The 26,609-nt window shown below is 41.5% G+C and overlaps 1 protein-coding gene across 6 annotated transcripts in view; it reads left to right on the top strand.

The window, feature by feature from the left end:
* The window catches only part of SAMD13 (sterile alpha motif domain containing 13), a 65,386-nt gene that overhangs the window by 12,734 nt on the left and 26,043 nt on the right, over positions 1-26,609 (top strand). For 5 of the 6 annotated variants that reach the window (XM_082339505.1, XM_082339508.1, XM_082339507.1 and 2 more), the window contains exon 3: positions 18,128-18,239. In XM_082339505.1, coding sequence (XP_082195631.1) covers positions 18,128-18,239 — 112 coding nt within the window. Of the gene's footprint in view, positions 1-18,127; positions 18,240-19,010; positions 26,383-26,609 lie in introns of those variants that run through there. The other variant, XM_082339504.1, reaches the window with a different exon arrangement.

Here is a 26,609-nt window from a genome sequence, read left to right as displayed (position 1 = left end):
GTCTATTTAGGTCTTCTGCCCATTTTTGGATTGGGTTGTTTGTTTTTTTGATATTGAGCTGCATGGGCTGTTTGTATATTTTGGAGATGAATCCTTTGTCAGTTGCGTCATTTGCAAATATTTTCTCCCAATCTGAGGGTTGTCTTTTCGTCTTGTTTATGGTTTCCTTGGCTGTGCAAAAGCTTTTAAGTTCCATTAGGACCCATTTGTTATTTTTGTTTTTATTTTCATTACTCTATGAGGTGAGTCAAAAACGATCTTGCTGCAATTTATGTCAAAGAATGTTCTGCCTATGTTTTCCTCTCAGAGTTTCATAGTGTCTGGCCTTACATTTAGGTCTTCAATCCATTTTGAGTTTATTTTTGTGTATGGTGTTAGGGAGTGTTCTAATTTCATTCTTTTACATGTAGCTGTTCAGTTTTCCCAGCACCACTTATTAAAGAGACTGTCTTTTCTCCACTGTATATTCTTGTCTCCTTTGTCATAGATTAGTTGACCATAGGTACGTGGGTTTATCTCTGGTCTTTCCATCCTGTTCCTTTGATCTCTATTTCTGTTTTTGTGCCAGTACCATACTGTCTTGATTACTGTAGCTTTGTAGTATAGTCTGAAATCTGGGAGCCTGATTCCCCCAGCTTCATTTTTCTTTCTCAAGGCTGCTTTGGCCATTCGGAGTCTTTTGTGTTTCAATACAAATTGTAAAATATTTTGTTCTAGTTCTGTGAAAAATGTCATTGGTAATTTGATAGGGCACAATATTGATTCTTCCAATCCAAGAACATGGTATATCTCTCTATCTGTTTGTGTCGTCCTTGATTTCTTTCATCAGTATCTTATAGTTTTCAGCATACAGGTCTTTTGCCTCCTTAGGTAGGTTTATTCCTAGGTTTTTTATTCTTTTGAATGTGATGGTAAATGGGATTGTTTCCTTCATTTCTCTTTCTGATCTTGCATAGTTAGTGTATAGGAATGCAAGAGATTTCTGTGCATTTATTTTGTATCCTGCTACTTTACCAAATTCATTGATTAGCTCTAGTAGTTTTCTGGTAGCGTCTTTAGGATTCTCTATGTATAGTATCATGTCATCTGCAAACAGTGACAGTTTTCCTTCTTTTCCGATTTGGATTCCTTTTATTTCTTTTTCTTCTCTGATTGCCGTGGCTAAAACTTCCAAAACTATGTTGAATAATAGTGGTGAGAGTGGGCAACCTTGGCTTGTTCCTGATCTTAGAGGAAATGGTTTCAGTTTTTCACCATTGAGAACGATGTTGGCTGTGGGTTTGTCATATATGGCCTTTATTATGTTGAGGTAGGTTCCCTCTATGCCCACTTTCTGGAGAGTTTTTATCATAAATGGGTGTTAAATTTTGTCAAAAGATTTTTCTGCATCTACTCAGATGACCATATGGTTTTTATTCTTCAGTTTGTTAATATGGTGTATCACATTGATTGATTTGCATATATTGAAGAATCCTTGCATCCCTGGGATAAATCCCACTTGATCATGGTGTATGATCCTTTTAATGTGTTGTTGGTTTTGGTTTGCTAATATTTTGTTGAGGATTTTACATCTATGTTCATCCGTGATATTGACCTGTAATTTTCTTTTTCTGTGATGTCTTTGTCTGGTTTTGGTATCAGGGTGATGGTGGCCTCATAGAATGAGCTTGGGAGTGTTCCTCCCTCTGCAATATTTTGGAAGAGTTTGAGAAGGATAGCTGTTAGCTCTTCTCTAAATGTTTGATAAAATTCACCTGTGAAGCCATCTGGTCCTGGACTTTTGTTTGTTGGAAGATTTTTAATCACAGTTCAATTTTATTATTTGTGATTGGTCTGTTCATATTTTCTATTTCTTCCCAGTTCAGTCTTGGAAGGTTGTGCTTTTCTAAGAATTTGTCCATTTCTTCCAGGTTGCCATTTTATTGGCATAGAGTTGCTTGTAGTAGTCTCTCATGATCCGTTGTATTTCTGCAGTATCAGTTGTAATCTGTCCTTTTTCATTTCTAATTTTATTGATTTGAGTCCTCTCCCTTTTTTTCTTGATGATTATGGCTAAAGATTTATCGATTTTGTTTATCTTCTCAAAGAACCAGAACCAGCTTTTAGTTTCATTGATCTTTGCTATTGTTTTCCTCATTTCTATTTCATTTATTTCTGCTCTGATCTTTATGATTTCTTTTCTTCTACTAACTTTAGGGGTTTTTTTGTTCTTGTTTCTCTAGTTGCTTTAGGTGTAAGTTTAGGTTGTTTATTTGAGATTTTTCTTGTTTCTTGAGGCAGGATTTTATTGCTATAAACTTGCCTCTTAGAACTGCTTTTGCTGCCTTCCATAGGTTTTCGGTCGTCGTGTTTTCATTGTCATTTGTTTGTATGTATTTTTTGATTTCCTCTTTGATTTCTTCAGTGATCTCTTAGTTATTTAGTAGCATAGTGTTTAGCCTCCATGTGTTTGCGTTTTTTACAGTTTTTTTCCTTTAATTGATTTCTATTCTCATAGCACTGTGGTCAGAAAAGATGCTTGACACAATTTCAATTTTCTTAAGTTTACTGAGGCTTGATTTGTGACCCAAGATGTGATCTATCCTGGAGAATGTTCTGAGAAGAAAGTGTGTTTTGCTGCTTTCAAATGGAATGTCTTATAAATATCAATTAAGTCTATCTGGTCTAATGTCTCATTGAAGGCTTGCATTTCCTTATTAATTTTCTGTCTGGATGATCTGTCCATTGGTGTAAGTGGTGTGTTAAAGCACCCAACTATTATTGTGTTACTGTTGATTTCCCCTTTTATGGCTGTTAGCATTTGCCTTACGTATTGAGGTGCTCCTATGTTGGGTGCATAAATATTTACAATTGTTATATCTTCTTCTTGGATTGATCACTTGATCATTATGTAGTGTCCTTCTTTGTCTCTTGTAATAGTCTTTATTTTAAAGTCTATTTTGTCTGATGTGAGTATTGCTACTCCAGCTTTCTTTTGATTTCCATTTGCATGGAATATCTTTTTCCATCCCCTCACTTTTAGTCTGTATGTGTCCCTAGGTCTGAAGTGGGTCTCTTATAGGCAGCATATATATGGGTCTTTTTGTATCCATTCAGCCAGTCTGTGTCTTTTGGTTGGAGCATTTAATCCATTTACATTTAAGGTAATTATCGATATATATGTTCCTATTACTATTTCCCTAATTGTTTTGGGTTTGTTTTTGTAGGTCTTTTTCTTCTCTTGTGTTTCCCACCTAGAGAAGTTCCTTTAGCATTTGTTTTAAAGCTGGTTTGGTGGTTCTGAATTCTCTTAGCTTTTGCTTGTCTGTAAAACTTTTGATTTCTCTGTCAAATCTGAATGAGATCCTTGCTGCGTAGAGTAATCTTGGTTGTAGGTTTTTCGCTTTCATCACTTTAAATATATCCTGACACTCCCTTCTGGCCTGCAGAGTTTCTGCTGAAACATCAGCTGATAACCTTACAGGGATTCCCTTTTATGTTATTTGTTGCTTTTCCCTGCTGCTTTTAAAATATTTTCTTTGTATTTAGTTTTTATTGGTTTAATTAACATGTGTCTGGGCATGTTTCTCCTTGGGTTTATCCTGTATGGGACTCTCTGCACTTCCTGGACTTTGGTGACTATTTCCTTTCCCATGTTAGAGAAGTTTTCAACTATAATCACTTCAAATATTTTCTGGAACCCTTTCTCTTTCTCTTCTTTTTCTAGGACCCCTATAATTCGAATGTTGGTGTGTTTAATGTTGTCCCAGTGGTCTCTGAGACTGTCCTCAATTCTTTTCATTCTTTTTTCTTTATGCTGCTCCCTGGCAGTTATTTCCACCATTTTATCTTCCAGCTCACTTAACCATTCTTCTGCCTCAGTTATTCTGCTATTGATTCCTTCTAGTGTATTTTTCATTTCAGTTATTGTGTTGTTCATCACTGGTTGTTTGTTCTTTAGTTCTTCTAGGTCCTTGTTAAACATTTCTTGTATCTTCTCAATCCGTGCCTCCATTGTATTTCTGAGATCTTGGATCATCTTTACTATCATTACTCTGAATACTTTTTCAGGTAGATTGCCTATTTCCTCTTCATTTATTTGGTCTTGTGGGTTTTTACCTTGCTCCTTCATCTGCAACTTATTTCTCTGTCATCTCGTTTTGTCGAATTTACTGTGTTTATGGTCTCCTTTTTGCAGGCTGCAGTGTCATAGTTCCCATTGTTTCTGTTGTCTTCCCCCTGGTGGGTGAGTTTGGTCCAGGGGCTTGTGTAGGCTTCCTGGTGGGAGGGACTGGTGCCTGTGCTCTGGTGGGTGGAGCTGCGTCTTTTCCCTCTGATGGGCAGGGCCACATCAGGTGGTGTGTTTTGAGGTGTCTGTGAGCATAGTATGACTTTAGGTATCCTGTCTGCTGATGGGTGGGGCTGTGTTCCTTTCTTGCTGGTTGTTTGGCCTGAGGTTTCCAGCACTGGAGCCTGCAGGCAGTTGGGTGGAGCCAGGTCTTGGTGTGGGGATGGATACCTCCAGGAGAGCTCACACCAATTAATATTCCCTGGGCTAAGGAATTCTCTGGTGGTCCAGCATCCTGGACTTGGTGCTCCAACCCCGGAAGCCCAGGTCCAACCCCTGGCCAGGGAACCAAGAGCCTGCAAACTACGTAGCATGACCAGAGAAAAAAGAAAGAACAAAAAAAAGGAAAATAAAACAAACAGGCAAAAAAAACCCAAGACAAGTAGCAAAAACAAAAACAAACAAATGGCAACAACAACCCACACACACACAAAAAAAGAAGAAAACAAACAGACAAACCAAGCCCAAGACAAATTGTAAAAACAAAACCAAACAACCAGAAAGAAACAAAGAAGCAGACAGAAAAAACAAAAACAAAACATAGAAAACAAAAAACAAGAGACCAAACAAAGAATTAAAAAATGAGAACAATCAATAAGGACTACACTAATGAAAACAAAAAATGAAAAACAAAACAAAAACTGAAAGCAAACTAATATTTTTTTAAAAGGCAAAGAAAACATAAAACCAACACATAAAAATGATCCCAAAAAAATCCAAAACAGGAAAAAAAAACCCAAAAAAGTAAAAATAGAAAAATAAAAAATAAAAATAAGTAATGAAAACAATAACACCAACAACTGAACAAAATGAAGCGAACAAAAAAGGAATAATAGTAATAAGAATATTTTCCTGGCACCTCCTCTGTCAGCATCCTTGCTCCCACAGTGAGCCACAGCCAACCCCTGCCTCCCCAGGAGGCCCTCCAGTACCTCTAGGTAGGTCTCTGGACCTGCTGTGGGCCCTGTGGGGCACTCAGACTCTCACCTGACCAAACTACCGCATGTACTTCTCCCCAGAGTCCACTGCTTCTAAAGCTAGACAGGTCTCAGTTGTGGGAACACTCATTGTCTATTCATATGTTCCCAGACATATGTTTACCAAGCTGATCATGGAGATTTAATCCACAGCCTGTGTAGTCGCACTGCCCCTGGAGCTCAGCTTTTGTTTTGGCCCCACCTCTCCATGTGCACCACCCTCAGGCGGCTGTTCCCCACCCAGGCGAGAGGGAGCAAAAACAGTGGCTGATTGGGGCACACTTACTCAGGCCAAGGAGGGGTATGGCAGCCACAACTGGGGTATGCACCAAGTGCCTGTGGTGGCAGAGACCAGCAGGCAGTTGTAACAGACTGGGGCACGCTCGCTCTGGTGGAGTCCTTCCCAGTGCCCACGGAGGCAAGGGCTGGCATGTGAGGCTGGTGGTGGCCCCACCCATTGCATGCCACTCAACGATGGCACCTCATTTCCTAGGCAGACCATGCTTCCTCTAGGGGCATTCCCAGCCACGGAGCCCCTTACTCCCATCCCCTCTGTTGTATCGGCACAGCCAACAGCAGCCCTCTCCCTGGATCTGTTCTCTTAACCCCGCACTTTAACACTCAGCCCCCACCAGCACTGGTGGATTCCTGTCTCAGGCAGGGGTGCCCAGGGCTGTTTCCCAAGGAGGCTTTGGAATGGGCGGCGCTCAGGACCCTGGAGCCTATGTGGGTCAAGGAGACCTTGGCTTGAGGGGCAGGCAAGCCTGCTCAGATGGGTGCCCCTCCCAGTTCCCACAAATGCCCCAGGGTTGTAGTTCCCTTTTTTGATTCCTCTTTTCTGTTTTTCCTTCTTTCTTCCTACCCAGTTGTGAGGGGATTTATATCTTGTCCTTTCAGGTGTCCAAAGTCTTACGCTAATGTTCAGCAGGTGCTCTGTGAGAATCGTTCCATTTGCAGATGTATTCTTGATGTACTTGTGAGGAGAGACAAATTCTGCATCCTCCTATTCTGCCATCTTGACTCCTCCTATGCCTCCTTTTTAAATTTTAAAATTTATACATACTTATTTTTAACTAAAAAATATTTAATTATATTACAATTAAAATAGTAAGACTAGGGCTTCCCCGGTGGCGCAGTGGTTGAGAATCTGCCTGCCAATGCAGGGGACACAGGTTCGAGCCCTGGTCTGGGAAGATCCCACATGTCGCGGAGCAGCTGGGCCCGTGAGCCACAACTACTGAGCCTGCGCGTCTGGAGCCTGTGCTCCGCAACAAGAGAGGCCATGATAGTGAGAGGCCCGCACACCGCGATGAAGAGTGGCCCCCGCTCGCCGCAACTAGAGAAAGCCCTCGCACAGAAACAAAGACCCAACACAGCCAAAAAAATAAAATACATTTAAAAAAATAAATAAAATTAAGACTGTATAAAAAAACAAACAAACCCAGTTTCTTAGTCAAATTTTTAATGCTCAACAGCCACATGTGATTAGAGGCTACTGTATTGCACAGGTATATAGCCAAGACAAGCTCTTGCACATGTGCACAGGGAGAAAGGTTAAATGAATATAAGGTTGAAGATGATTACCTCAGGTGGGGGACACAGGGGTGGGATAGATATAATTATTGTCAAGATTATAGTTTTTATTTTGCCTGGTGGATTCATGGTGTTTATTAAATTTAAAAATAACTAAATAACTAAGAGGGAGCCATCTTAATAGTTTGGAATGTGTCCTTCTAGACAGTTTCTGTACAAATACTCTCTGTATCCATATGTATATGTATATAAAGTACACAGAAACCTTTACTGAACAAATGGGATCATAGTGTTCTCTTTTTGTGGATTTCAGATACACAGATTTTTGGATTAATCAAAACCTTTGTACATGACACTCTTACCATTGATCTATGTTTAGCCATGTTAGATCCATGTTAGAATTTTCAATAAACACTAAAAAAAATTCTAGGAGTTTCACATGTATGTTCATATCTGTACAACTTACAAGTATACAATGTGAATTTTTTTTCCCATTCACTTAGTCTTACTCCCTTTTTCATCAGTTGGTCTTTTCTCCCTTCTTCCCTTTTCTCCTAGGATGGAGGAGGAACAAATGTTCCCACTCAATAGATGCTAATAGTAAGTTAGCAGCTTCTCAACAACAAGTGGTTTATCTCCCCACCACCACCATGCCCCTCACCCCTCAGTGGAGAAGCTCTACTGCAAGAGAAAGTTCACAGCAACAAAGTTTAGCGACTTTCAAAAGAAGCTATTTCTTATTAAAACCACGGCTTTTCTTGCATGTGTATCTCACCATCTTCCTCTGCCATTGTGTTCAATTTGTTGTTTTATTATGAAGCAAAGACTCTTTTAATTTTGGAAATAACATTTCTTTTAAAATCAGTCAGGTGATACTTTTCTTAGTAATGAATGTTGGAAAGTTTTAAGCTCACTTTAATATTAAAATACTAACTTTAAATACTGAGATACAGTTGACATATAGCATATTAGTTTCAGATGTACAACATAATGATTCATTATTTCTGTATACTGTGAAACGTTCACCTTGATAAGTGTAGTAAACATCCATCACCATACAGAGTTACAAATATTTTTTCTTGTGATGAGAATTTTTAAGATCTACTACCCTTAACAACTTTCAAATATACAATGCGGTATTATTAATTATAGTCACCTTGCTGTATGTCACATCCCCATGACTTTTATTTTATAACTGGAAGTTTGTACATTTTCACCACTTTCACCCATTTTGTGCACCCCCAATCCCTACCTCTGGCAACCACCAATCTGTTCTCTGTATTTATGATTTGGGGTTTAAAATTTTTTTTTAATTTTTTGTTTTTAGATTCCACATATAAGTGAGATTATATATTTTTGTCTTTCTCTGACTTATTTCACCTGCATAATGCCCTCAAGGTCCATTCATGTTGTCAAAAATGGTAAGACTTCCTTCCTTTTTATGGCTGAATACTATTCCATTGTGTATATATACCACATTTTCTTTATCCATTTATCCATTGATGGTCACTCAGGTTGTTTTCATGTCTTGGCTATTGTAAGTAATGCTGTAATGAATGTGTGTGGGGGGGTGCATATATCTTTTTTATTTAGTGGTTTTTTCCTTCAGATAGATACCCAGAAGTGGAATTGCTGGATTTTATGGTAGTTCTACTTTTAATTTTTTTCAGGAACCTCCCTAGTGTTTTCCACACTGACTGCACCAATTTACACTCCTACCAACAGTGCACAAGTGTTCCCTTTTCTCCACATCCTTGCCAACACTTGTTATTTCTTGTTTTTTGTTTTTTTTAAAAGAAATTCACGTTCTTTTATTTATTTATTTATGACTGTGTTGAGTCTTCGTTTCTGTGCGAGGGCTTTCTCTAGTTGCGGCAAGTGGGGACCACTCTTCATCGCGGTGCGCGGGCCTCTCACCATCGCGGCCTCTCGTTTTTTTTTTTTTTTTTTTTATAAATTTATTTATTTATTTTTGGCTGTGTTGGGTCTTCGTTTCCGTGCGAGGGCTTTCTCTAGTGGCGGCGAGCGGGGGCCACTCTTCATCGCATTGCGCGGGCCTCTCACTATTGCCGCCTCTCTTGTTGTGGAGCACAGGCTCCAGACGCGCAGGCTCAGTAGTTGTGGCTCACGGGCCCAGTTGCTCCGCGGCATGTGGGATCTTCCCAGACCAGGGCTCGAACCCGTGTCCCCTGCATTGGCAGGCAGATTCTCAACCACTGCGCCACCAGGGAAGCCCCTTCTTGTTTTTTTTTGATAATAGCCATTCTAAAGGGCATGAGGTGACATCTCCTTGTGGTTTTAGTTTGTATTTACCTGATGATTAATGGTGTAGAGCATCTTTTCATATACCTGTTGGCCATCTGAATATCTTTGGAAAAAATGTCTATTCAAATCCTCTGCCCATTTTTTAATTAGATTGTTTATTTGTTTATTTTTTGCTGTTGAGTTATATGTATTCTTTACATATTTTGGATTTGCAAATATTTTCTCCTATTCAGTGTCTTGCCTTTTCATTTTGTTGATGATTTCCTTTGCTGTGCTGAAGACTTTTCGTCTGATGCAGTCCCACTTGTTTATTTTTGCTTTTGTTGCCTTTGCTTTTGGAGTCAGGTCCAAAAAACAATCATTGCCAAGCTGACGTCAAAGAGCTTACCACTTATGTTTTCTTCTACAAGTTTTATGGTTTCAGGTCTTACGGTCTTAACTTCAAATCTTTGATCCACTTTGAGTTAATTTTTGTGTATGGTGTAAGATAGTGGTCCAGTTGCATTCTCTTGCATGTGGCTCTCTTGTTTTTCCAGCACCATTTATTGAAGACACTGTCCTTTCCCCATTGTATATTCTTGGCTCATTTGTCATAAATTAATTGGCCATATATGCATTAACACTAACTTTTGGAATAGCCCTCTCTGAAGGCTGTTAACTATTAAATATTAAGGTATTATTAATTTAAAGAAGTTGTCATTTTTGCCCATGTGAATTAGAGGATTAGGAGGTGAATGATAGAAGTAAAATATTAGGGTAGAGTTAGAAATTATTATTTGTATTGCTAGAATTTCAAAACTCTGACTTCACTGTAGAATTATCAAAGAGACTTCTTATATAACAAAAATAACAATGGCTACTATTACTACCTCATAAAAAAGAATCCAACAGTGTTTACACATACAGCAACCCACACATCAGCCAGGGGTCTAACTCTAAGGGAAGTGGTCACATCTAGGGTTAAATAAATAACTTCACAGGATATTTATTTATTTGCCTGGAAGTCTTGCCAGGCTCCTTAGGGAAGGAGGAAGAGGAAACTGTTAGAAGTAATTGTGTGTCTGATCACTGGCTTCAGCTTTTGTTCATTTACTCATATTCCTGTCCTTTTGTGTTGTCAAGTAAATGATCAGCAGTCCTTAGATGTATGTTCTTTGAAAGCAACGAGGAGATTGTAACCAGCTTGCTAGGTAGTTCCTGAGTGTTCTGTTTCATCCACCTTTCCCAAACCCCACAACCACACTGCCCAATTCTACCTGAACACAGTGAGTGATGGTTCCTGGGATGCTGTTCTTTCCAGGGAACAGCAAGTTATCATGATGTAAGATACCACTATAGTAAAAGCATGGAAAAATAGAACTCCCAAGACAGTATAAGTGGCTAAATACCAAATACGTCTTAACAGATAGTTTGTTAGGAAGAAGAGAAGGAAGGGAGGGAGGGAGGAAGGGAGGAAGGAAGGAAGGGAGGAAGGAAGGAAGGAAGGAAAAAAGAAAGTGAGGAGGAAGAAAAGAGACAGAGGGAGAGAAAAGGAGAGGAAAGGAGGGGAGTAAACTGAGCCACAAATTCAAACCTGAAAAATGACCTTTCTAATCAGGATCTGATGTCATAACCCTTCTGCAGATATGTTTGGTGGGCTAAGTCAGAGTGCCATATGTATGGATTCTTGAATACAGAGAATATATGGTAGTGAATAGTGATACTTTTAATTGGTGCATTTTTATTTTTCTTAGTGAAGCTAAAATTAATTCCTTAGTATTTTACGGCTGTCTGCTCATTCTGATATATGGTGTATTAGTCTACTCGACTGCCCTAGCAAAATGCCATAGACTGGGTGGCTTAAACATCATAAACATATTTCTCACAATTCTGGAGGCTGGGAAGCCCAAGATCAAGATGCTGGCTGATTCATTACCTGGATAGAGCTCTCTTCCTGGCTTGTAGATGGTTGCCTTCTCACTATGTCCTCACATAGACTTGCCTCACTGCATGCATACAGATCTTATAAGGCTACCAATCCTATTGGATTAGAACCCCACCCTTATGACCTCATTTAACCTTAATTGCCCTATGTCCTAAAAGCCCTAGTCCCAAATAGAATCACACTGAGGGTTAGGGCTTCAACATATGAATTTTGGGGGTGGAGGGGACACAATTCAGTCTTATCATATGATCTTATGCTAAAAGTTTGGTTATGTTTGGTTATTCCCTTAAATTAAATGATGACTTGGGTTATGAATTGATTCTGTTCACTTTTTTGACTTGTACAATTTTGTCCATTGTAAATAACTGCCTTAAGGAAGTGTACATTTCAAAAGAGTAAAATGAATAAAACTATAGAGTCAGCTAAGCATATCATATCATCATATTTTAAGTGTGAAAATAACAGGAGTTCCAATCGATGCCAGCAGAATTCACAAACATGTATTATGTATCTTCTATACATTAGAAGTTCTGAAGGGTTGCTGTTTTCTACATAGATTCTGGTGTGCGACTGATATCCCTACTGAAGGAAACCCGAGTTTGTCTCAGCATTAAAGCCACACTAAGTTCTTTGGAATAGTGACCATTGTGCCATGGCTCAGAGCAGGGAAGGAAAGTTCTTCCGGCAATCTGTATGCAGTTGTCTTTAGTATTAATGATCGGGATATGAAATGTGCATATGTTTTTGTTTAGTATAAATGTGGGCATGAATTGCATCTGATAGTGAATGAAAAACAGAAATTCATGAGTCCTCTTGAGAGGAGTGTCCTTATTTACACTAGTTCAGAGGTCTTTATACTAGAAAGCTGAGAGCAGGTGAGGAAAGAGGCAGCTTTGTTTTCAGAAAGATGGGGTGGGAGGTTCAGAAGACATTCCCAGCAGAGATATGCCAAGGACAGAGTGCCATGTGATTTCAGAGGAAAGCCATGAGCCTGAGGCAAGATGCCTCTTACAGAGGAAAGAAATGATGCAGGAAGATGGCTCGTCTGTTCTTGGGACCTGATCATGGTGTTGCTGCTGATTCGGGGCTCCACACACCTAGCACAGCCTGACTCATACTGCCCTCCTTCCTCCATCTAGCTAGTCCTCCTGTTCTTTACTTGCTTTTTGGATGAAGGCAGGGAACACATATGACCATCTTCATCATGCAGTTGACTTGAGATTTTCCTTTTCACTAGATTAGTTCCCAAGGCTTATCAAGTACGTGGCTCATTGTGGGCAGGTTAAAATTAATTAGTGATTGGAATGGAAGATTGATTGGGGTTATTAGGAAGGTGACATTTAACCAGTATCTTTTAAAAATGAGTAGGGTTCTAATCCTTGGCAGTTGAACAGACAGGGCTTTGAGTAGCATAACCAAAGCTGTGGATATGGGAAAGTCCAGGATGTTGACTGGTTGGATTTCAGTACAAACTTGGAATTGGAAAGAAGCCTGGAAAGTTATGTTTGAATTAAATCCCTGAATGCCAAGCTAAAGAATTTGAAATATACAGACGAGTTATTTGCTTTCTCAATACTTTCGTTGCTTGGGTATGCTGCAGCTAAATGCAGTCAAGTCTTATTTAGCTGGATATTAAAAAATGAAAAATGTCCTGTCAAGAAACTTTGAATCATCCTTTCTCTTTTTCCGGCTGTCTTTCAGCCAGATCCCTGCTTGTTAGGATGAAGGGAGAGGGAGAAAAAAATGGAGATAAAACTAAAGCTCATTTGGTCGCTTCATTCTTAGCTATGTCATAGGCCGAGAGATCAATGTTAATCTATTACAATCAGAATTACATTTTTTTTAGCCAAAGGCTGATTTAAGATATGGGCAAAGAGCAGGTTAATTTAATTTTGAAAATAAGTTATAAAGATCAAGGCAGTACAAAGTTAGAGTGCATTTCTGAGTGGAAACACAAGTAACATTGAGAATTAGCTTTATAAGAGTAGCATGATAAATAAATATATCACCATAATTAACTAGTAGGAGGTAACTTTTGCTCTGAACTTTAAAGCAGAAATGCAATTAATAAGTATAATGGGGTTTTGAAATCACATATGGGCTGTATTTATCCAGAGTTTCCTTTTGGTCTGATCAACCCTCAGAATCTATAATATCATAAATACCATAAAAGATACACACGCTAAATTCTGAGAAAGGGTTTCAACTATTTTTCATCTGCCTCCACTAATATATAAAGGGGAAATGGAGACTTTTGCCACTAGCACTTAAAATTATCATGTGCCAACATGAAAACGTTCATCATAAGGTCTCGATCTGCATGTATCTGCCAAATTTGTTATTTATTGCATTTCTGTCCTCATGATTGTGTCTCTTTAGCTCTCTTTAAAAGTGAGGTGATTGTTTAATTAAGGGATAATCAGTTCCTAGTGTGAATTATTCACACATTATGTAATTTTTATCCATACATGATGTACTCAACCATATGCACAGGGACTGAAAGGTGACTATGTTAAATGGAAACATTGATTTGATTAAGTGATGGGATTGGAGACAAATTCTGCCCTTCACTTCTTGCTAGTTTTTTGTAATAAGGTGACATACATATATATTTTTAAAGCCTCCATGCTTGGAAAAATATTCATGAATTTATCATCTTTATACATTATATTCTAGGAAATATTTTGCTATGACAATAATGAATAATAAGTATCAAATGATAATGGAACGTTTATATCTGCCATCTCATTTCATCAGTGCAAAATTAGCAGCCACAGTGGGAACCACCATCTGGGAGGTGTTTTAAACAGCACCATTTAAATTCCTCCTGGAATTTGACATGTATGAGTTATAAGAAAAGATTTGGAGAGAATGGTCCCTTTAAAAGGGAAAAAGCATCTCAGTTTGGCCACAAATAACAGTCCTTGAGGAGACATAATGGCTTTCCCAGTGGGGAAAGGTGACGCTTAAATCCATCCTCTGAAATGTCCTCATAGTTTTATCTGGCTTTGGCACTCTGGCCTCCCCAACACCCACCATCATGTGGCCGTGGATAATCTCCAGGTTTCTTCTTTAAACTGTTGCTGAAACCACTGGATGGATCCAGCAAAATCATCCATCATTCTTTAACATAACCTAGAAGTGACAGTGTGTGCCTGCATATTTCTGCTTCTGCAAGCCATCGCCTCTCAGGGCAGAACTTAGTGCATGTTTGAAGCAATTGATGCCTTTCAGAATTGCATTAAAAATCTTCAAGTGTCCTAGTCAGGCAGAATTATCCGGGCCCTCCAGTGCGTGCATTGCCAATAGCACCAGTTCACCCCCCCAATTCTAATACTTAGAGTATGCTGCTTCCCCTCACCAGAGTGCCAGCTCCTTGAAGGATATGCATTCCTATCCTGGTAACCCTGCCTCTAGCACAGTACTGAGAAGACAGTAGGCTTTTAGTAAATATCTGTTGTGTCAATGAGTATGGAGTGAAAAGAAGCATAGATTTGGAGGCAAGCATATATGGAATCCAATCCTGGCTTTATACACTATGTGATTTGGGATGAGTTCTTAACCTTTCTGAGCCTTAGTTTCCTAAAAACAGGTTATAGTAGCCAGTTCACAAGGAGCTGGGAGGCTGATAATAGATTATGCGTGAAAAGCATATTGTAGACTCTAAATGCTCTCTGTTTGTTATTCCATTGATGTAACAGATCTTTGCCATGTATCAACTGTACACACCAGTCCAACCTATGCTGAGATCTGTAGAGATGCAGAGATGGAGACAGATAGTTTCTGCTCTCAGGATGTGAGTGGTCTAACACTGGCTTCTTCTGTGTATCCCCTCACCCTAAGTATGAGACGTTCCTCATTACTGGTGCTCTTCATGGTACGCTGCCAGCAGTTTTGCAAAGCCTTTGTTCTCTGCTGCAATGCTAGTACTCAAGAATATTTCAGAACTGAGGAAGTGATGATGTCATATCCCAGCAGAATAAGAATCAGGAAAGCCTCCCATCCTAAAATTACAATGTAGCATACTTTTTTTTTTATCATAATTAGATGACAATTCTTTATGAAGAAAGACAGCTAATTGAAGTCAGCCACAGGGAGAGTGAATTCAGATGTTTTCTGGGGCACTTAAAAGTGCATCCGATGGGACGCTGTGCTCACTGCTAGAAGCGAGCTGACTAGAAAACTTAAAAGATTTGTCAAAACAATGAATCCTTTCCAAACATTTTTCAAGCCCAACTTAAGCAAGAGAGGGAAGGAAAATGGTACCTAAAAGAGAGTCCCCTGTGTCAGCTCATGATTGCTTATGTTAAAGAGATGATGGAAAATCCCAGCATGTGGATAATTTTTTAAAAACACATTTAGCTTTGATTTGAAAGTACCTGTTAATGTTTAACAATGTTAGAGTAAAAAATAGTTTTTCCCCATGTATATTGCCCATTAAATGGTAAGAAGGTGGCAGGGGGGGGCACATGCCGTGTGTGAGTGAGCATGTACATGAGTGTGTATGTACATGGGCAGTATTTATAGATTCACAATCTCTATGCCCAAAAGGGAAAATACTTATAACTAGCAAGCATTGACTCAAAATGTTTTTAAATTAAGTGCTAGGTTGATAAGTAGTTGATCACATGTGCCATTGATTAGTGACTCCCTTTAACTAGGAGAGAAGTTTGTTTTTTTAATCAAATATTTTAAGTTCCTACTATGAGCAAAACATTATCCTGGGAACAAGGCAGAGGTACAGGTCAACCCTTGACTTTTGGATGTTTGAAGACTTTCAGGAATCCCCAAAGTCTGGGCAATTTCATTTCCATTAAAAGTAACATGAATCTTTTCAACTTGCACTAAATATTGAACCTTCCCAAGCTTGATTCTAGGCCCAGTTCTCTTCTCATCCCCTCCCAAGGTTTCACATGCCATCTAAACGCTTCTGGCTCCCCATTGTGTACCTCTAGCCCACCCGTCTGCTTTGAGCTCCAGACCCATGTTCCACATTAAATCTCAACTTCGATATAGATGGTACCCCACATTCAGTGTGTCCAACCAAACCTGGGGATGCAGTCTAAGTGCAGTTACCACCATCCATCCAGTTCCAGGACGCTTCGATCTCCTTTGTTCTCATGTCTAGTCCACCACTATGTCATGCTGATTCTATTGGTTAAATATTTTTGAAATCCACATGCTTCTCTCCTTTCCCACCATAGTCTCAGTCACCATGATCTCTTGCTTGGTCCCTTCTTCTCCTCTGGCTCCTCTCCAATACCCTCTTTTTAGAAATGTGAGTCAGATCAGGTCACACCCATTACATCAGACCATTTAACAAGTCCCATTGCTCATAGACAAAAACCCAGAATGCTTGATGTGGTCTCCAAGACCAGCATGGCTCCCTGGGCTGTATATTCCTGCTACAGAGCCTGGAATAATCTTCGGCTGACTTCTTTATACGGTTAACCTTCTGGCTGCTCTCTAGACCTTACCTCAAAAGAAACTTCCACAAGAAAGCTTCTCCTAGCCCCTCAAACTGCCATAGTACAGAGTGCCTATCCTTCGGCTACATTGTGTGGCTATACATTTAGTCGTATGATTACCGATCAGTGTCTACCCCAACAGTGCTGTGTATTCACAAGAGTAATGACCCTTCTGTTTTACTCATCAATACATTCCCAGCTGGAGGGCTAGGAGGGGGCTTTGTCCTGAAGGACCTCCTGAGCCAAGTGAAACTATTTGGAATTTATCCAAAGGGCAATGGGAAGAAGTCTTTGAAGGATTGGAAGCAGGGGAACAGTGTGATGGGATGTACACTCTGGAAGAATCCCTGGGGATGAGGCATAGAGAAATCTAGACAAATACTCTTGAACACAGAAATAAGAGTCACAGTAACTGCAGGTCCTTGCCACTCTTTCTCTCTTCCACCTTTCCTCCCCTCCTCTCTAAATCCATTGAGGAGGTTACCCAGAGACCCTCTCAAACTAATGCTTGATCAACATCCAGTCATCTGAACATTGATTGAATTCCTAACTACGTACTTGACACAAAAGATAATAAAGTGAGAAATGGTCCAGGTCTAAATGTACCTCTTCAGCCCACATCTCCGTAGAAATTCTAGAGACTGTCTAATAAGCAGAGTATAATCCAGTGGGAAAAGTGCTGCAGTGGGAGTTAGAATGGAGGTCTTGAATTCAGAGGATGTTATAACTGAAACACTTACCTGGGTGCAGCCAGAAAATGCCTCGCAGAGATAGTGGCATTTGAACTGGTAGGAAGGGTAGGATTTTGTCGGAGGTAAATGAGGGGGCATTCAGTGGCTGGGACAGCATGTGAAGGGCATGGTGTGTTGGGGAATGGCTTTAGCCCTGGATGTGTGGGGTTGGGGATGGGGAAAGTGATGACATGTTGGGGCCACATTGTAAGAGGCCTGGTATTCTTAGCTCAGGGGTATGAATATCATATTGTGGGCCGCCAGAAATCACTGGACCAATCTTAATATCTCTGGATTAAAAAACAATACATGGGGCTTCCCTGGTGGCGCAGTGGTTGAGAATCTGCCTGCCAATGCAGGGGACGCGGGTTCGAGCCCTGGTCTGGGAAGATCCCACATGCCGCGGAGCAACTCGGCCCGTGCGCCACAATTACTGAGCCTGCGCGTCTGGAGCCTGTGCTCCGCAACAGGAGAGGCCGCGATAGTGAGAGGCCCGCGCGCCGCGATGAGGAGTGGCCTCCGCTCGCCGCAACTGGAGAAAGCCCTCGCACAGAAACGAAGACCCAACACAGCCATACCATACATACATACATACATACATAAAAAGAATGTAAGCAGACAAGAATAGCATTAAAAAAAAAAAAAAAAAAAAAAACAATACATGAGGAAATACTTTATATTAAAGGTTCATAGAGAAAGGAGTGACTGAGCCAGTGAGAGCAGTGATCTTCTGAGCCCAAGAAACGCACGAGTGATTCTGGTCCTGAGGCAGATACACTGGGATCTGGGCCTCTGGTTGCAGTGAGCTGGCCCAGGCCTGCCCCTGGGAGGCTGAGTGGAGAGCCTAGCCACACACGCTTGCATGTTCTGCCCTGACAGCCATCTTGATTGTTATTTTGCAGTTCCATGGAGAACGGGAGGCCACCGGATCCTGCAGACTGGGCCGTGATGGATGTCGTCAATTATTTCCGAACCGCAGGATTTGAGGAGCAAGCTAGTGCGTTTCAGGAACAGGTAACTCGGTCTAGAGAAACACATGATGAACATGATCACCTCCCTCTCCCACAGCGGGCAGAAGGGAGTGAGGAGGAAGAGGAGTAGAGAGCGGTGAAGGATGAGTGCAGCTCCCGATCATCCCAGCCCCTGAGAAACTGAGGGGGTGGGGGAGGGGGAGGGCGGAAGTGACAAGCTAATGATTCCTTCCTGCAAGAGAAAAACCCAAGCCCCGAAAGAAGAGGAGACACGGTCGCAGCTGCAGAGAGGAGGGCTAAGTCTCCTCAACATCTGCATCTTCTGAAAGACGGCACAGCCCTACCTTCCACACAAACACACTAGAAAGCAGAAAAGAGAGAAAAAGGAGGGACCAATCTGGCTGAGAGGCATGCAGCCTCGTCTGCTCCTGGGCTTGGCACCACCTGAGCTGTTAATCAAGTCTCCTCCAGTTTGCTTGCTGGGTGCTGAGCAAAGTCTAGTGGAAAGAGGACAGGATTTAGACTCAGATCCTGGTTCTTGTAACTCTATGTGACCCCAGACAAGTTACTATGACTCTCTGAGTCTTGGTTTCACATCTGTTAAGAGGAGGCTCTCAATGCCTAACTTGGTAGGGTGGTGCCGTGAGGATTAAAGGACAGCGAATGCACAGCACCTAGGATAGGTGCTGGCCCAACGTTGATGCCCCCAAAAGTTAATTCCCTCGCTCAGGTCCAGGGTTGGTACTGGAGAGAGGGAAGGAGGAGCAGGGGGTCCTTCCCAATTGTCTGGGTGAGTCCCGATTCCATTTTCCAGGCTGGGCCAGCTTTGTAGAGATGGTGCTCAAAGGGCTTTGACCATGAGGAAGCAAATCGGGGTACACGTGGTCCACACCAGACCAGCTCTGTAGGAAAACACAGAGTTCCCATCTCCCTATCAATGAAGTCTGCAGTCTTCTAAGCATTATGTTTACTTCTCTAATGTTGTAATATAATTGAGAGAATTATAAAGCGAGCAATGTGTTTGGCTGCTTCTTGCACATCCCTTTAGCCATTTCTTACTCTCTCAAGCTGGGTTTGGATAAGTGCACTTTTCTAATATCATATATTCCAATCTCTAGATTTCCTTCAATCAGTATTTCCTTCAACCTGATCCCTATGCATATGTGTCTTTTGTTAATTTGGAAAATTTTCCAAAATAACAGCTTAAATCACTTCACACCCACCAGGATAGCTAAAATTAGAAAGACTGATTGCAAATGTTCATGAGGATGTAGAGCAACCGCACTCTCCTACATTGTTGGTGGGAGTGTAAATAAACACTCATACATCTACCCCATGATCAACAACTTCGTTCCTGAGTATTTACCCAAGGGAAATGAAAGCATATGTCCACCAAAGATTGGTACAACATTGTTCAAATAGCTTTATTCGTAATAGTCCAAAACCGGAAGCCTAAGTGTCCATCAATAGGAGAGTGAATATACAAACTCTGGTCTAGTCATACAATGGAATAAAGAAAAATGAAGTACTGATATATACAACAGTTTGGATGAGTCTCAAAACATTATGCTAAGTGAAAAAAGCCTTACATAAAAGAGCTCATTCTGAATGGTTTCTGTCTTAGTCCATGCTGGCTGCTATAACAAAAATACCATAAACTGTGTGGCTTATAAACAACAAACATTTATTTCTCATGATTTTGCAGGTAGGGAATCTAAGATCAAGGCACTATCAGATTGGGTATCTGGTGAGGGCCAGCTTCCGAGACAGCTGTCATTTCACTGTGTCCTCACATGGAGGAAGGGATGAGAGAGGTCTCTGGGGCTGCCTTTATAAAGGCACAAATATTCATGAGGCCTCTGCCCTCATGACCTAATTGCCTCCCAAAGGGCCCACCTCTTAATACCATTACTAATATCCCTAAGACCCATTGGGGGTTAGGTTTCAACATACGAATTTTGGGGGGACACAAATAGACCATAGCAGTTCCATTTAGATAAAGGATGAGAACAGGAAAATGCACTAATGGTAGAAAAAAATCAGACAGTTGTTGCCTCTGGATAGGTGGGAGAGGGGAATGACTGGGAAGGAGCATGAGGGAACATTCTGAGTGATGGTAGCGTTTTGTGTCTTGATAAGGGTTTGTGTTATGGATATATGCATTGGTCACCACATATGCACAGGTACATGCAAACGATTCAGATTTGTGTATTACATAGGCAATAAATTTTTCTTCAAAAAGAAAAGAACTGTAAAAAAATAAAACAATTAATGGTATGCAAACTGAAGTATTCAGGGGAGAAGTATACTGATTTTGCAACTTACTTGGAAATGCATCAAAATATGGATTGATAGTTGGCTAAAGGGATGAGTAGTTGGACAGACATATGATAAAGTAAGTATGGAAAATGTTCATTGTAGAATCTAGGTGGTGGGAGTATGGGTGTTCTCTACAATATTCTTACGACTTTATGTTTGAAAATTTTTGTAATAAAATTGTTGGGGGAAGTAGCTCAGGTTGGAAAGTGGAAGGCTGATCAGCTGGAACGTATTTTATTTTGGTTTAATGATATAGTGTCCATTTGTGTCATTGTAGTTGAGTTAACTCACTTCTAAAATTAAATTTAAAGAATATTGTGAAAGGTTAACAAAAAAAGGGACTTAGCTAAAAGGTCTCTTGGCCAGATTCCCTGCTGTCCAAAGCATTTTTCAGAATGAGCTTTTGCTCAGACTCCTCTGGGGCAGATGTCCCAGATTGGGGGTGGGGATGTTCTTTGGGCCTTCCTGATTTCTGGAATGGAACCAGCCAGCTCTGAGCTCGGCCCAGGAGCAGGCCCTTTCTCCCAAGGATGACATCACTCTGGCACCAGTGACAGTGGGAGGCAAAAGGGAACACAGTTTCCCAAAGCGTCTCATTCAGAAGTCCTTCAAGGGAGGAAAGGAGCACCATCTTGCTTCTCCAACTCTGGAGCCTGAGAAATGAATTCCCAGGGGACTGGAATTTTGCAAGCATCGTCTACAAGCTCAAGTTATTCATTCTTGTGGAAAGGTAATTGGGCGGGGTAAAGAGTCCGCCTTGAATTATTCTCTGGAAGTGATTCAAATCTTCCTCCTGCTTTGAAATTCTCATTGTCTTTCCTCTTCTCATTGAAGGAGGTAGAGGGCAAGGAGGGGACCACTGGCCAGGCTCAGGCTGATATGACAAGCAGCTGCTGTGATTTTCATGAGGACTGAGGATCAGGATCCTCTATTATGTTAACCTCCCTCTTCCATTTTATGATTCAGAGGCCTTCAGTGTTTCACCTCCAAGTATCTTTCCGGCAATGAACCTCAAGCAGTCAGCTGTCACTCACCAATCATCCCAGCTGGGAAGACTGCAGGCCACCCCCAGGCCAAACACATGACCCTTTTAGGCACATCTTCTAGGTCACAGCAGCTGAGAAACAATAAGAATGGTCACATCCTGAAATCTCCTTAGGGGAGGCTTTGCCTTGCCATCTGATGGAAGCAGGGCAGGGATGTGAACATCCCCTAAACCACCTTAGAAAAGGGCAGGTTCAGAAAGGGTTGCCAAGGGTAACATGTCTCAGTTGATGTGAGAGCTTAATTTCTTGGCTGTTATGGATGGAATGTTTGTGTCCCCGCAAAATTCACGTTAAAGTTAAAGCCCGAACTCCCAATGTGATGGTGTTTGGGGCCTTTGGGGGATAGATGATGTCATGAGGCTGGAACCCTCACGATGGAATTAGTGCCCTGAAAAGAAGTGACCAGAGAGCTTCTCTTTCCCTCTGTGCCATGTGAGGATATAGCACAAGGGCAGCCATCTACATGGTAGGAAGAGGGCCCTACCAAGAGCCACATGTTGGCACTGTGATCTTGGACTTCCAGCCTCCAGACTGTGAGTAATAAATTTCTGTTGTTTAAGCCACCTATTCCATGGTGTCTTGTTATAGCAGCCTAAGCTGACTGAGACACTAACACTGACGCCGGACGTGTCCACCATCCCATGTGCCAACTTTCAGGAGAGTGTCTGTCTTCTTGGTATGGTCTCACAGTACATTACTGGATAGTCTCTTGTTGTAGCAACCAGACTCAGAGGTGGATTTCTAGCAACGCGTTCTCTTGGAAGATGTCAGGCCACTGAGCGAGGTTTGTCCAAAGTGCAGGAGTGTCCCATGTTCCTGCGGTATGGAGGGGCAGCTGAATTAACCGGGTGATCTTTGTATAACCTCCTTTTCTCTATGCAGGCACACTGACACCTAACAATTATCTCCATTAAGTTTCCCACTAGTGCAATTATCTCCATCAGGTTTTCTTCTGACCAACCTCTTTTGAGCCTCCATGTGAGCCACAGGTACAAACCAAAAGACTTATCAAGAGGGAAGGCCCAGGGACTTCCCTGGTGGCGCAGTGGTTAAGAATCCGCCTGCCAATGCAGGGGACATGGGTTCGAGCCCTGGTCCAGGAAGATCCCACATGCTGCAGAACAACTAAGCCCATGAGCCACAGCTACTGAGCCTGTGCTCTAGAGCCCATGTGCCACAACTACTGAGCCCATGTGCCACAAGTACTGAAACCCACGCACCCAGAGCCCACGCTTCTCAACAAGAGAAGCCACTGCAATGAGAAGTCCACGCACCACAATGAAGAGTAGCCCCCACTCTCCACAACTGGAGAAAGCCCGCGTGCAGCAACAAACACCCAACTCAGCCAAAAATAAATAAATAAAATTTAAAAATTTATAAATAAAAAAAAAAGAGGGAAGACCTAAGCCCCTGCCCAGCTCCCTCCCCACCCCTGCAGCAATGATCCAGTGTCAACAATGTGTGTGTCTGGGGTTGTATTCCTGCTCTGGCCATTCTGTCATGGCTAGTGGCGATGCTGTCCCTTGGCCCACTGGCCTCATTAACATAGTGCCCCAGAGGACTCACTGGCCCATAAGAGCAGGAGGCAGTGGGATCCCTTCCTAGAGAAGGCAGTGATTCCAGCATTGTCAGTACTATCTCTCTCTCCCACAGACACCATGGTGGCTATTTTCCCAAGTATCTTCCAGCAGACAGACCTCTTAGGCTGCAGTGAAGGGCATGAGTGAGAATCATGACTCCTGGTTTCGTTTCTCCTGATTGACTCATGGTCATTAGATGACCCTGCAGAGTTTGCCTTTCTAGGACTCAGATTTCTATGATGAATGTTGAGTTAAACAAGAGGAATATTGCTCAAGTTCCTGCTTTAAGAGTCAAGTGTTACCTTGCAACTGGCCCTCATGAAGTTAGCTTTCAATGCACAACACAGGGCACAAAACCCCTTGAGATGCTGTATATACACTGTTGAATTTTCACAACTAGATGATAAAAAAAATTGACACTTGCCCAGGAATGATGTGGGTCGCCAGGTTTTCAAGAGTCAAAGGTACCTCAGGAGTTTTACTTTCCTAAGAGTTTAGTTTTTAAGAAAGAACCTTTTGACTAACTCGTTCAAAAGCATCTCCACCCCTCACACAGAACATTTAGGATAAAGTTTATTTTGTTAAACTCTGAAGGTTAACTGAAAAGCCATCTCTATTGACAAGGCTTTTAGTTGCCAGTTAAGTCCATCACGGCAACTTCACCACTCCAACTGGACCCTAACTGCAGGTCGCAAAGACAGTGTGCCCGTTGTAGGGTAGTCACTTCATCTCTTCACTATCTGACTCATTCACTCAGAATGTATGTGAAGAAGATGGACATGGAGAGGGGCCATTCAATCAAGGTCACATAATTCATATTGTTCAGATCCTCAAACTCACAAGTGAGCGACATCAGTGCATCTGTTGCTAGAACAATATGAATCACTGAGAACTTTTTTCTCAGAGTATCATGACAAAATAATATGCAACTCATGGTGACAAATTAATGTTACTCCATATCGCCTCACTTCCCCTAAACCACATGAATAAGAACAGTATTTTACTCTGAAATGTCCAACTGGTTGTTTAAGCTGTTTGCCTGAAATTCCAATACTGACATTTCTTTTCAGATGGCTTATTGCTAACTTTTGATACATTTCTGAGGCCACTGACTTAATAAGTATAAATAAAATATTTTATTGTTACAAATTGCCAAGTAACACTAACCTCCTCAAATGGAGTAATAAAGTGGGAAGGCCGGTCAGAGCAACCATGAGCATGTGTCCTGAGTTGTAGTTGGATGGACTTCAACTGTAGTGATTCTAGATGGATAGTTCTAATTAGACCCGGGACAAATCCAGGTTTGCAGAGGTTGGGGGAGAGAGGGAGATTAAAATCATACAATTCTAAGAGCTTTCCTTTGGAATAAAAGTACAAAATCATGATACAAAATTGCTAAGGCAAAAATTAAGCTTCATTAACTTCATGGTAAATCCAGCTCTGGGACTTCCTTGGTGGCGCAGTGGTTAAGAATCCGCCTGCCAATGCAGGGGACACAGGTTTGAGCCCTGGTCTGGGAAGATCCCAAGTGCTGTGGAGCAACTAAGCCTGTGCGCCACAACTACCGAGCCTGTGCTCTAGAGCCCACGAGCCACAACTACTGAGCTCATGTGCCACAGCTACAACTACTGAAGCCTGCGCGCCTAGAGCCCGTGCTCTGCAACAAGAGAAGCCACCACAATGAGAAGCCTGCTCGCCGCAACTAGAGAAAGCCCGCGCACAGCAACAAAGACCCAATGCAGCCAAAAATAAATAAATAAAGGACAAACAAACAAATAAATAAATAAACCCAGTTCTGAATTAGACCAGTTAAAATCCCACAAATTGACCATAACTTTTATTACCTTTTCAGCATATTATAATACCAAGTACTGGAAATATACGAGGTGTTTGACACCTGATATTTCTTAACAGTCGAAGGCTTCTGAAATGCTTAAAATATTTTGTGGCATGATGAACAGGGGAAGTGGCAACTCAGACTCTGCTGATGTGTCCTTTCAGCCCACAAAACTTTAGAAAAGAGTTAAAAAACAAATGGGTAATGCTAGCAATAAGAAAAGAGCAAAGAGAATGGAAGCAAAACTGATAAGGAAAGAACCTTTTGAATTTTTTGATTGAAATAGAATAGATTTCTACAGACCAAACCCCCAAATTGTTGTTTAAATCATTCATTTGAAATGAGAAGTTATAAGACATTATAATATAGCCAGGTATATGGTGCTTCTTTGGCTTATTTACTTGTTCAATTGTTTCCATAGTTACAGCTTTTTCTAACACTTATGAAAATAAATATAAAACTATTAAAGTTGGGGCTTCCCTGGTGGCACAGTGGTTAGGAATCCACCTGCCAATGCAGGGGACACGGGTTCGAGCCCTGGTCCGGGAAGATCCCACATGCGGTGGAGCAACTAAGCCCATGCGCCACAACTACTGAGCCTGCACGCCTAGAGGCTGTGCTCCGCAATAAGAGAAGCCACTGCAGTGAGAAACCCGTGCACTGCAACGAAGAGTAACCCCCGCTGGCTGCAACTAGAGAAAAGCCCGTGTGCAGCAACAAAGACCCAATGCAGCCAAAAATAAAATAAATAAATAAAACTATTAAAGTAAAATAATGGTCATTATTACAAGTATTATTTTACTTTAATAAGGCCACCTGAAACTATTGTAGGTATGAGAATTGAAGGAAGCACGGAAGATTCTGGGCAGAAGGGGGATTAGATACAAAGGCATGGGGGCATGAAAAAACATGATTTATCTTGAGAACTCCCAGTACCTTGGCGTAAGAGGTGTGGAGCAGGGAATGCCTAAGGATAAGACTGAAAGATCAACAGGGGTCCAGATAACAGATAGTCTGTTTGGGTGAGAGGGACTAGGAAACCACTGAAGGATATTGAGTGGGGAGTGCCAGGATGAGATTTGTGTTTCTGAAAGATCAGTCTGGTGACAATGTGGAGAGTGGTTTGGAAGACAAGGAGACAGAAGGCAGGAAAGCTGATATAATCATTCCATTGGGGTTGGAAAGGAAGGGATGGATTAGAAAGTCTGGAGAAGATGGTCAAGAGAATTTAGTGGATCATTGGCAATGGAGGGTGAAGATTTGTCCTGTCTCAGTTCTCTGCCTTAGCCCCAGGACTGAGCTCACTGCTCAGGGTGGGAGAGGGAGGTGGCTTGGGTGATGACTGCTAGATGTCTGGATTTGTTAGTTGCAAAGAAGTGTCATTAACCAGGACGTTAGTGAGAGGTCAGTTTTTTGTTTTTGTTTTTGTTTTTTTTAAATCTTATGTGGCCAATTTACTAGTTTTTATTTATTTATTTATTTATTTATGGCTGTGTTGAGTCTTCGTCTCTGCGCGAGGGCCCTCTCCAGTTGTGGCAAGCGGGGGCCACTCTTCATCGCGGTGCGCGGGCCTCTCACTATCGCGGCCTCTCCTGTTGCGGAGCACAGGCTCCAGACGCGCAGGCTCAGCA

The sequence above is a fragment of the Balaenoptera borealis genome (assembly GCF_965194805.1).
Source record: "Balaenoptera borealis genome assembly, chromosome: 1".
NCBI classification, from domain to species: domain Eukaryota; kingdom Metazoa; phylum Chordata; class Mammalia; order Artiodactyla; family Balaenopteridae; genus Balaenoptera; species Balaenoptera borealis.
The sequence above is the reverse complement of the archived record's forward strand: the minus strand, read 5'-3'. Positions and strand labels throughout refer to the sequence as shown.